At 48.7% G+C, this 12733-nt stretch overlaps 1 protein-coding gene across 1 annotated transcript in view; it reads right to left on the reverse strand.

Moving 5' to 3' along the window:
- FH (fumarate hydratase) overlaps positions 1-12733 on the reverse strand; it is a 642870-nt gene that overhangs the window by 100957 nt on the left and 529180 nt on the right. Inside the window, exon 9 of the mRNA XM_069607901.1 lies at positions 2275-2428. Coding sequence (XP_069464002.1) covers positions 2275-2428 — 154 coding nt within the window. The remainder of the gene's footprint in view (positions 1-2274; positions 2429-12733) is intronic.

The raw sequence follows: 12733 nt of genomic DNA on the forward strand, positions 1-12733 counted from the left end.
AGGAGTGTAAGAGGGAGTACGGGATAAAAGAGGAGGAAAGACTCCGATATGCGCAGATCTGCAATGGGGGTCCTGAGCCCCGCAAACAAGCAGGCAGCAATAAGGGAAATTACGCTTTTTGAGAGATTCTAATGATGGATCTAAGGGCCTAATATCTAACCGATATAAAATCTTGGATGAGGCATGTACCAGAGGACACTGGCCGTATATGCAGAGGTGGGAACAGGTCCTGGGAAGGGCAATTGAGGGGGGAAGAGTGGGAGAGGTTGTGGAGGAGAATTCCCAGATTGCTCAAAGCGCCTTCACTACAGGAAATGTGGTATAAGATCTTGTTTGGGTGGCATTACACACCTATCCGCCTCCGGGAGATATACCCTACCACCTCTGGTAGTTGTTGGCGGGAATTCGGGATGGAGGGTACGGCGCAGCACATCTGGTGGTCATGTCCAAAAATTAGGCCCTTCTGGCAGGAAGTTGAGAAGGTACAGGAACAGGTATAGGGAACGGGAAATAGCAGCCCCCTCCCCACCGAGGAGGTTATTCTGGGAATTAGACGGGACACCTTAGTAGGGCAACCTAGATCTCGGGAAAAGGCAAGAGTGATTCTCATACTTGCGGCTATGACTGTTATAGCGAAGAGATGGAAGAGTAAGGAGGTTCCCTTGTTGCAGGACCTGCTGTGGAAACTTTGGGAAATTGTGGCACTTGAGTGAGCAACATATGCTATGAATAACGATATCCAATCTTTCACAAGGGACTGGGAGGAGACCCTGGACTTCCTTAGGGACGATTTCCGAATTGGGTGGCGCCCGCAACGTTTGCGTTTATTGGACCTGCAATGAACATTGGCGACCGGTCCATGGAGGTAATGGACCAGAGATTACGTCAGACTGCTCCCAGGGGAGGGTTGGGAGGGGGGGTTCTGGGAGTTGGGGAGTGTAATTGTTTTATATGTACGGGCAAGCGATCCATGGAAGTAATGGACCAAGGACATAACGCAGCTGCTTTCAGTGGGGGGGCGGGTTTTGTGGGAGTTGGGAAATGTATTTCTTTGTTGGAAAAAGAAGTTTAAAAAAAAAACGAAAAAACAGGACCAGCAGAAATTATTTTCGCTCATACCATTTTGCTCCCTTACACTGTACTTAAGTTTACATTTCTTTGTGTAAATAGAGATGAAGAAAGTGGCAGATTTGCAGAGTGATGTAGGGCTAGGACTGGGAGTATCTAAAGCTTGACATTCACCAGCTTGCTAAATCTACAACGAGGGGACTGCATTACAACACATTTGAAGCATTACTAAGTGGCCAAATGGCCTGTCTAAATCCTACATCGAGCCCTAAATCAACAGCAGTTTGAATTCTAGGATTTGTAATTTAGTGTTCCTATACTTTTGGACTTACAAATCGTTAAATGTAAAATGTTATTGCCTGAAAATCTAGAATCGATCACTGAAAAAGGTACTTTCCCACCACTACGTATTTACTCTATGCTGTAGACGTAATGCAACGATAAATGTGCCTGTATATTGCCTGTCAAAGTTAACATGATCACTTTTCACAAAGATCTGAAATGTGGCACTTGAAAGGATTACTGTAGATCAACTTGCACCATAACCCCCTTTATCCGACTACAGGGCTGTAATAATTGTTTCGATGAACACCAATGAATAAAACTGTAATGAAGAGCCCAAAAGCAGCTTTGATGAACGAACACCAGCCATGACATCTCTGTGGGCCCGACAGCGCTATCTTAAACAACTAGGCACATTGGGAGAGGGGGTCGGGGGGCTTAAACTAGTGGTGGACTGGCCTAAAGGGAACTCTGGAGATGTGTGGTGGTCCTCTTGGGTGTGGGTACCCTATTTTTCTGCCTCTCTTACCCTCTCGCATCCACACAGCCTCTTTCCCTTACATCTCTCCTCCACCGAGAGAAAAATAACATATTATGCTTCCATCGGGTTATTCCCCACTCTTAACAAATAGTATATGCCATTTGTCTTTAATTACTTTTTGTATAGGAACAAAGGTGCTTTAAAATTCAACATACGGACACATTTTTTCCAGATTTTTGGGGGGCAGGAAAGCGCCCCCACCCCTAATACGTACTTCTAATGGCTGGTTTTACTCGTTAGCAGAGTGTAATGTGTGGCAACTTTGAAAAACCTTTCCAGGGCCACTTTTTGTTCCCAGTCCATCTGAAACACCTCCCTCCCCTACTACCCCCACCCCGTCCACCATCTCCTCTGCAACGAGGACCTCGACCCTGCCTCCTTACCAATATGAGGGTTAAGCGCAGTCACGAGCATCAAAGACTCGCTCATTAGCTTGTTGATCCGTTCCTTGTTCGCCTGGATGCCGACCACGCAGTTGTCAGTAAAAGAAACAGAGGCATCCCCCAGTAGCCGGACAGAGTTTAGAACATTCTTAATCTACAAAACAAACACAAGAAATGGATTAGATGCAGTAGCAAAAATTTGCTCAAATCAATTCTAGCTTTAGCCTGCAGGTGGTGCAATCCACCTGTTATTGGAAAACGCTCTGGTAGAGGGATGAACAACTAGGTCATTGCGAACAGTGCCCATGCACAGCCAACAGACATACGCCCTCAACGCCTACAATGGTCCTTTGCCAGGGCCCTTCGGGGAACTTCGTATGATTAAACGGTGTCTAGGAGGCAGTAGATGAAATATTGTTTAAAAAATATTAGCGGAAACGGATATGACTTGGTTAAAAAATACATTTGGTTGGGGGTGGGGAAATGGGGCATTGGCAGAGCGTTTGTCCCACTACTCTGTGCCCTTCGCTGGTCACTGAACAACCGCTTGTTTTTGGTACTGTCCGTACATTTATTATTCAGGTTCACATGTTTATTTCAAAGAGATCGAACCGTACCTAGCGCTTTTGCAGGATTCCTTTCACAGCCTATTTTGACATGTGGATGCAGTTTCGGGCTATGCGCTCTTCTTTAGGGGAGGTAGAATGTCAACAGTCACAGATGAGACAACTTAATGTATAGCAATGCATATATCAAACCGCGCTTTTACTTGGCATGAATCAGAGTAAGACAAAAAGCGACGTTCTTCTGCGCATTCCATGTGTGGTGTGTTTCTATCGCGCGATGTCACAACTGGGAAGGGACATGCGTACCCCCTTCCCTGTGTTCAGCGGAGGGAGGACGACCCTCAGCTAGGTAGCAGGGTTTCCATAAAGCTTTCTACGGCTCACCTAGTGGTAGATGTGCCGAGCCCTCAAGGGGAATTCTTAGGATGGTAAGGTGTTTAAAATAGAGTTCCACTCAAAACATTCAAATCAAGATGGACTTATTTAGCTCTTTGTGTGGACGATCTGCTATAAAGGAAACTAACTGTTGTGCAGTTAAAGGTAAGTGGACATTTAATAAGGAAGTCTTGTAGTGTGCTGGGGTCATGGCCATACAAGTTAGGGTCACTAACTGTTCACAATTCTGTGTGTGGATACTGAATCTAGTGCTCAGTATCCTGGGGGATGATGCCAGATCCCTCACCCCTGAACCAGAGGTCAGTCGATCAAAGCACAAGCATTAGCAAAGTCAACAGTTTGGGCTTTTATGTGGGCATGAAACAGGCAGTTTCCAGGCACTAAAATAATGGGCCATAAGATGGCAACTGCTGGAAAATCGTGTTAGTACCTGGTCATTTTGTGGTAGAGCCTTGCAGGTGTCCATCTAATGTCTATAGAAGAACGTAAACAGTTGGTTTTGTATTTTTAATGAGACTTCAGTGTAACGAACCTATGGCAAGGACACCTATAAATACTTATAAATCAAGTTGCAAAAGGCATATCTAGTTAAGACATTTGTATTACACCAGGACATGGATTATAGCTGCAATTAAGCCATTACATTTAGGAAAGTGGCTCAGAAAGCACTGGGTTAGTCAAAGTGATCTCACAGGGGAGGGGTTTGCATGGAAGGGCAGATAGTGGGTGGGAATGGTCACAGGAACGCGCATACCCATGAAGGTGAACGAGGGGGCGGGAACGCACACCGAGTATGTCCCTCCCCCCACCCCATCACTCTCCTCATCATCACTGCCCACGACAATACTTCTGCTCATAAGCAGCACTTACAGCGCAACTTAGTAGAAAACAACTAACAAATAAGAGAAGACAGCATTTGGGCTCCGATTTTCTCAGAGAGTACCCAATGTTAAACATAGTCCCAATGTTTGAGCTCTATCGCCAACACCTGGGCTGGGTTCCAGGATAGGCAAACGTCAGCTGCCAAACTGTTCTAAAAGTGTAAATTCACCAGTGGCAGCGCTGGTCTTCAGTTCTTCAGCGTTCGTTCCGTTGGCAACCGAGTGCTGCAAGCAGAATGAAAGGAAGGCCGGGAATAACCTATGTAGTTGGAGCATGGTGCAGCTGTGCGGTTTGCATTCAGTACGCTTCCGGGATCAGGTGGGAGAGCACCTCCTAGATAGGTCTTGCCAAATTGCATTAGTAAGGCGTCCTAACAACCATTTGTTCTTTTGGTGCTTCGGGACTCATTGCATGATTAGATAAAATAATTAAGTTTAAGGTGCATTCATTCAAACATTTGTAGAACACCCAATCAGGTGGTCAGTATGCACTATTTTTCCTGCGTTTACACTGATGTGGAATTCCCTCCGGAATCACAGACCTCACACACAGGTATTGAGCCATATCTGATCATGGGTTCTCGACCACTCACAAGGCAGGCAGAAGTCATCTATTTTCTTTCTTTATTTATAAAGCACCAAAGCCTGCAGGCGTCAGGGCGCACAAAGGACTCAGAAAGAACGGGACACCACACATATCCTCCGGAAAATAGAGGAGAATTTGACTTCCTCAAAGAATTTCCATGAACATATATGGTCCTTCAGTTTCCTTTCACACAAACGGAAAAGATGGTGCTGCAGAACTCAGAGATTTCTAACAAGGGGGATTCCTTCGGGGCAGTCTTAAGGGGATGTCTGCCACCAAACGAATAAGTCACAGCTCATAGAACAAGAGGACTCTCAAAAGGACAGTGGTCTTTGGGAAACCCCATCATGAGAGACCCAGGTTTTCTCAGGGTGGCACATCACAAAGCAGTGTCCTGGATCAGGCTTGTATGTAGGACTCGAAAGAGCATCAGTAAATCAGTTCAGAAAAAGCACAGGGAGTCGTGAGCAGAGTCAGTCTGCGTCAGTCCACTAACGTTTTTGTCTCCAGAGGAGCTGCAGCTACGAACTTTGCTCAACCAGAAGGATTTGTTGGCATTATTTACTGCCTTGCGCCTTTCTCGCGCTGTTGATTTAAGACAGTGAACTGGGGGCGTGGCCAGGCGGCACACCATGCGGACGTGTCTCCTCTGAGCTCCGGTCTGAGGTGCCAAAGTCAGCCGATTGAAGCCGCTCAGATGAATAATTTCGGTCCCAAACTAACACCGAACTGAAACGACATGTCGAGGAGTCTGCTGCCTAGTTTTTGAGAGGGAAGACTCGTAACTAATACACTTTTGGAGCCGCGGATCCTGGCACCGGGAAACCCAAAATGGCGGTGCGCGCCTTTTTCGGCAATCCTAATGGGGAGTCTCTCGCACCCAACCCACGTCGGAGTCGCAGTCCTGACGGAGGGCTCCCACTGCAGCAATAAACCCAAGGCAGCAAGGGTGGACTGGAGGCACGGGCGACGCCGAGCCCAGCGGAGGGGCCCTGCAGGGGAGCGAGGTCTGAGGCGAGCGGACCCTGAAGGCACCGGAGGTGGTGGAGCTCCGGCGGGGGGAATCCGTTCGGAGGGCTCACGGCCTCCTTGACTCTGCGGCAGCGATCCTGAGCCCCCGTGCGAGCCCCGCTCGAGACTGCTCACCTCGGCTGGAAGACGGCGGCGTCTGAGGGAGGTCCCATCCAAGAAGCTGCATCGCAGCTGGTGCTCTGGCTGCCCTCAATCGAGTGTTGGAGCGGACGGGCTCCTTTTTCCGGGTTTCCGGCCCTCTGCAGCACCGCGGCGTAGGCTTGGTCGGCCCCCTGTGAGCTGCGCTCGGGGTCCCCGACAAGAAAGCTTGACCAGGCTCTCCCGGATCCTCTTTGCAGGTGAATCCCCCCCGGCCCCTAGCCCCATCAAGAACGCAGCGTTGCCCGCCCTGCCCTCCCCCCTGGGAGCGTGGCTCGGGGCGGTGCGGCACAGAGCGGACAGATCATCAGGGGGCCCCGCCTGTGCAGGTCGCGCGGGCCACTGCGAGCCACCGTTTGCCTCACCCCATCCCGGCGCTAGCCCCTCGGCTCTGAAACCAGGGCTACGGTCAAGGTGCCGGGGTTACGAAGACTGACATTGTAGGCTGTGGAGAGAGGGATTTTCTTTGGCCCACCGGCCCGACGGATTTGCAGCGGTTCCCCCCCCCTCCCAGGGATCAGGACAACATAATACTGTGAGGAGCTCAATCAGGTCCCTGACGCCAAGACAACGGGCACAGACACCAACTTACACAGGTATGAAAGTAGAGGGACTACGAATAATTACACCAGGGGGCCCAGAGCTGTCCTAAGAGAAACCAAGGAGCTAGGGAAAGTGCCATTATTAAGAGTGAACCCTTGGGAGGGGGGGCCCAAGTGGCCTGGTGCAGTCCGTCGGAAATATATCTGCATTAGCACACGACGCGTCAAAAGCTCATACTATTAACAAAGTACGGGCTGAGTGCGCTTACATACCACTTTCCTCAGGGGCCTGGAATTTCCACACGAACTCAAGCAAGTGATTTTTATACCACCTCTGGGGATGCCCAAACCTGGGTCTAGGAAGAAAACATGTAGCATTCAAGCCTACTTGACGCCTCAACCAAGAGTCCCACCCACCATCCCTGCTCTAACCCCGGAGCCGAATACCAATATGGCTGTGTCCAAGAAGGATCTGCAGAACATGTTTAAGTCCTTTAAGCAAGATATCACCCAGGAAATCAAGAAGGAGATCAAAACCTCCAAGGACTCTTTGGCCCAGTCACTTGCAGAACTTACATCCCATCTTGGGGGGTTGGAAGCCAGAGTCAATGACCTAGAGAATGTTACCTGTGTACAATCCCATGATAACAAAGCCCTGGCAGGAAGAGTAAAGATCATCGAGGAACATCTAGAGGACATTTGGGAAAACCGAGCTGATCTGGAGAATAGGTCGAGACGTAATAACATACGTCTGCGAGGAGTCCCCCGGAAGATCCCTGACTGGGACCTAGCGGAATATGTCGAGACATTCTTTAGGGCCCTCCTAGAGCTGCCTCCTAATGAGGAACTAAAATTGGACAGAACTCACCACGTGTATTCCTCAGCCCAGCTGAGGAAAGACTTACCTCCATACATACTCACCCGTGTGCATTTCTACCGCCAGAAAGAAGACATCATGGCGGTAGCCAGGAACGCAGACTCAATTCGATTTCAGAGCACTGAGATACACCTATTTCAGGACCTGGCCCCATACACCTTAGCTCCCAGACGGCGCCTACACAGAGTGACAGCCTGGTTGAGGGATCAGAGGATCCGGTATTGGTGGGGGTTCCCCTGCAAGCTGATATTCAAACTCAACAACCAACACTACATAATATCCTCTGAAGAAGAAGCTAAAAGTCTGATGGAAGAGACACCCGACGGGGTGGATCACAACCCACAGCCCATGGAAGGCGATGAGCCCACCTCTCGCCCGGCGCCAAAATCTAGAAGAGGGAGATCCTGTTGCAGACCTGAGGCTGCATCAGCCCTGAATGAGGAAAACAACAAAAACCCCCGGCGGGGCCCCTTCACTTGCATCCTCGTAAGGGAAAAGTTGGGCAGAGATCTGTACAGGCTGAAGGTGAGAGCTCAACCCTATACCTGCATTTGAAGATCTGTATCCAGCGAGAACACCACCTGATCCCCGCCACGATCTGATGGGAGACCCTGCTGAGAGAGCGGGGAGCATAACTCCCAACGAAGTTCTCCCCCATGCACTGGAATGCTACACTTCCTTCTATCTCCTTTTCTCTTTTCTCCTTCTTGAAGGTCTCATTTGAGGCCTTCAATCAGACTGCGGCCGCAGATGAAGATTGACTCCTCTATGTTAAACTCCAGTTTATTTACGGTATTTACTTGTTACCCTTGAACCCTTGGTCTAAATGGAGTTTGGGTTTTTGAAATTTTCTATTAGTAACTGACTTGGGCACCAGATTGGATGGCGCCCTACAAAAGTATTATTCAGAGTGAAGTACCTTGGGATCTACGATTGTTGCAATCCCTGATGGAAATAACTAGCGTAATTGATGCTACAGACCTTTTCTGTAAGTTCCTTAATGAGTTCCTTATGTTATGTTCCTCTCTGATGTTGTCAGAGGAAGATTATGATTTGGTTCACCACGCCCCTCATCCCGGTTGCTCCTTCGTGCCCCACTTAAGGAAATGCACCTGTCCGGCGATGGCTGGGAAATTCAAATAACCCCTGATACCTGAGCGACTGAATCATGGCAACCCCTAGCTATAAATGTATCTCACTTAATGTGCAGGGTCTGAATTCCCCTTTGAAGCGAAAAGCACTCTTCCATAGATTGAAGTCCTTGGATGCCTCCTTTCTGTTTCTCCAAGAGACACACCTGTGCCCAGCTGATTAAGTCCGCCTGAATGACAGAAATTACCCCATTAGATTTTTTGCTTCGAGTGGGTTGAAGAAGCGGGGGGTTGCCATCTTGGTGCGCACAGGGATCTCTTTCAAATCTAACAGACAGTTTCGTGATGAGGAGGGGAGGTTCCTGCTGGTTAACGCCACGTTAGACGGCCGCAAGGTCACTCTAGTCTCTATTTATGGCCCGAATTCTAATCAAAGTCATTTCTTCACGAAACTGTCTAAAGCGTTATTTGACCATGCTGAGGGGGAGGTAATTCTAGGTGGGGATTTCAACGCTGTTATCAATCCCTTGGTTGACAAAACATTACCCTCCACAACAAACGATGAGAACAACTTCAAGGCCCTCACCTCTGTGCTGAGAGATCATTCCCTGATCGAGGTATGGAGATATTTCCACCAGGACCAAAGGAATTACACATATTTCTCACCAGTACATGGAGGGTTCTCAAGACTTGATCCCAAATGTGTTAGAGGCTGAGATTCTTCCAGAGGCATTAGCAGACCACTCCCCGGTCCCGTTTTCTATCACTCCCCCTCGGGTCACCCCTCCCATGAAACCCCCCTGGAGGCTAAACGACTTTCTATTAGATGACCCAATGATTCGGGCCCACATCAGAGAAACTATAGAGCTATATTATAGCGAAAATGACACGGGAGACGTGAGCTGGGGAACTATCTGGGATGCAGGGAAAGCGGTACTCAGGGGCCACCTAATAGATCAGGCTGCGCAATGAGGGAGAGCCAGGAAATTGCTGCGAGAGCAATTAGAGGAGGAAGTCCTCAGACTTGAAGGGGCGCATATTAAGAAACCCACTCGGCGCATGTTAAGAGACTTGAGGGTGGCTAAGAGAGCGTTGGAAGCGTATCATGTGGGGAGGGCGGCCTATGGCATGATGCGCACCAAACAATTTATTTACACAAAAGGAAATAAAGCGAATAGATTATTAGCGGCCAAAATAGGAAAACAGACCAAACAAAACAGAATAGACTTTTTGAGAGACAGGACAGGCAAAGGCGCATACTCAGAGGAGGGCAAACTTCACATTATAGAAGACTATTTCACGGAACATGCTACCCCGCATGTTGGAAATCCGAGCCTCAATAATGAGTTTATAAAAAAAGCGGAGCTCCCACAATTACCCCGATCTCTGAAGGATTCCCTAGAAGCTCCAATCACGGGGGAGGAAGTAGAAGCGGTCATCAAATCCCTCCCCATTGGGAAGGCCCCGGGTCCAGATGGATTCACAAACAAATTCTATAAAACCTTCGCAAAAGAACTCACGCCGCACTTAACTACATTATTTAATACCCTGTGGGACTCGGGATCAGTCACTCGATCTATGGCCGAATCATTTACCACCTTAATACTAAAACCTGGAAAAGATCTGGCAGACTGCGCCTCCTACCGGCCCATAGCTTTGCTTAATACTGACGCTAAAATCTTCAACAAAATGATAGCGCGCCGTCTGGGGGAAGTATTACCTAAGTTAATAGACCGAGACCAGACGGGCTTCATCCAGGGTCGATCGGCTCATGACAATATCCGAAGAGCTATTGACCCGATAGCCCTGGCCCCCTCCATATCAGCCCCTCTTTCCCTGCTGTCATTGGATGCCCATCGTGCCTTTGACAGCATGTCATGGAATTATCTACACTCTGTCCTGAAGGGCTTTATGTTTGGCCCGCACTTCTCCAAGATGATCCTGGCCAACTTTCAGATCCCCACCACCCAGGTTCGAGTCAATGCCCATTGGACCCCATAGATACCTCTTGGGAGAGGGACCAGGCAGGGTTGCCCCCTATCACCGCTGGTATTTGCGCTTGCAATGGAACCGCTGGCCCAACATATCCGCCTACACCCTGAAATCCAAGGGTTCAAATTAAAAGATCAGACTCATAAAGTTGCCTTATATGCAGACGATGTGCTCTGCTTCCTGCGTGAAGCCCAGACCTCGGTCCCTCCGCTCATGGCCCTGCTAGATAGATTTAGGCATATCTCGGGCTTCTCAATAAACGCAGCGAAATCAAAGGGGCTGAACTTGTCCGAAACCCCCGAGGTGCTAAATGCCCTGCAGAACAAATTCTCCCTCAGCTGGGTAACCTCCAAAATAACATACCTGTGAGTGCACTTAACAGCAAGCTACTCTGGGCTGGTAAAGGCCAATATTCCCCCGCTATTTAAAGAAGCTAAGGAATAACTACTAAAATGGGGTCCTCAGGAGATTTCATGGCTGGGGCGAATGACAGCTGTTAAAATGACTTTACTACTCTGCCTCCTTTACGTATTTCAGGCACTCCGAGTTTATATTCCAGAGCGAGATCTACAAGACCTGCAGAAAGCGATATGCCAATTTATCTGGCAGCATTAAACACCCAGAATCCAGCGCAAGATCCTTATCCGAAGTAGGCAGCTTGGAGGCCTAGGGCTCCCCTCTATTGTAAGATACTATCGAGCATCTCAGATTGCCCCTATCCTGGTCTGAGCTGTCCAAGAGGACTCCCCCAAAAGGCATGACATAGAGCAGGCACTCGCCGGGGGCCCCCTCTCTCACCTTCCTTTCCTGCCGCGGGAAGCGCGAGCCTCACAACTACCACTTCTCCCAACCACGAGCGCCTCACTCAGATGCTGGGACAGACAGCTCACCGTTAGAGGATTGACTCCGGGTCTGGGCCCTATGACTCCGATCACACAAAACCCTGTCTTCACCCCGGGGCTTCATCCTAGATCTTACCATAACTGGTCGGGAACTAAAACCTTGAGGCTGCACGAGACATACGCCGACGGTGTCCCCTTAACATTTGTTCAATGCAAGGAGAAATGTAATCTCCCAGAATCTGAAAGGTTTAAATACATCCAACCTAGACACTGGATCACCAACTCGTTAGTTAAAAAAGCAGCCATCAGGCCCCCTATAGGCTTAGAACTAACTGCGGTAGAAGGTCAACGCTCCCATAATGTAGCTACGTGCTACTGTCTCACAGAAATAGCCCCAGAGGAGGAGGAATTGCCGTACATGGTAGCTTGGGGGAAAGAGCTGGGGAAGGAGATTGCTCCTGAGTCATGGCAGAGAATCTGGGCCAAAGCACACAAGTCCTCCAGATGCACGACGGTGAGGGAATGTGCACTTAAAATATGCTATAGATGGTATTTCACACCGCAGAGACTACAAGCTATGAATGTAGACTGCCCCGACACTTGTTGGCACGGTTGCGGGGCAAAGGGGGACTTAGGACACTTGTGGTGGAACTGCACCGACTATTCGATCTTTCAGGTTGGAGGTGCGCTCCAAAATCAAAGACATCTGTGGATCCCTCCTTCCCATGGACCCGATAGTCATAGTGTTGTGTGACTCCCCTGAGGACGGTTCATACCCACAATCTGGCCCCAGAGCGCAGCTCATCACTCAACTACTTATGGCACCCCGCCTTACGCGCGCGCGCGCTTCTGGAAAGAACCTGAGGGCCCCCATATAACACAATGGTGGGTCAAGGTCTGGGAACTCTTGGGAATGGAGAAGCTAACAGCCACATTACTGAACCGTACGGACAAATTCCGACAAATTTGGGGCCCATTTCTAGACCATGTAGAAGAAAAGGAACATATGTTCTTTCAACCAAGACTGATCAAATGGCTTCTCCAGCCCCGAGAGATTCAGTGTACATAAGGGATATAGCTGGCCTGGCACCAGAACGCAGGAGGGTAACGGACACTAAGGGTAATACCCGGACTATGGGGGGAGCAGGTGAAAAATGAGTTTTGTTCCTCCCCTTTTTTTTTTCTTTTTTTTTTTTCTTCTTCTTTCTTTTCCTTTCTTCCTTTACATACAATTGCAACAATACATCCCCGAGAGTAACTGTGATGTCACAAATGAAACTATAATGTTTAATATGAAATGTCAACCCACTGTTAAATTAATTGGTCTCAGCGGCACTCGTTGAGGTTCTAAGCTGGTGAATGTTAATGAACTGTTGAACTGTATTCAAATATCCTTGCCACTGTTTATATTGTTAAGATCTCATTGTAAATTGATGTTTCAATAAAAAGATTTTGACAACAACAAAAAAAGACAGTGAACTGAAGTGGTGGGCGTCCCTTTAAAGTTCACAGCAAC

The sequence above is a fragment of the Ambystoma mexicanum genome, chromosome 4q, assembly GCF_040938575.1.
Source record: "Ambystoma mexicanum isolate Mex_15411 chromosome 4q, UKY_AmexF1_1, whole genome shotgun sequence".
Lineage (NCBI taxonomy): Eukaryota > Metazoa > Chordata > Amphibia > Caudata > Ambystomatidae > Ambystoma > Ambystoma mexicanum.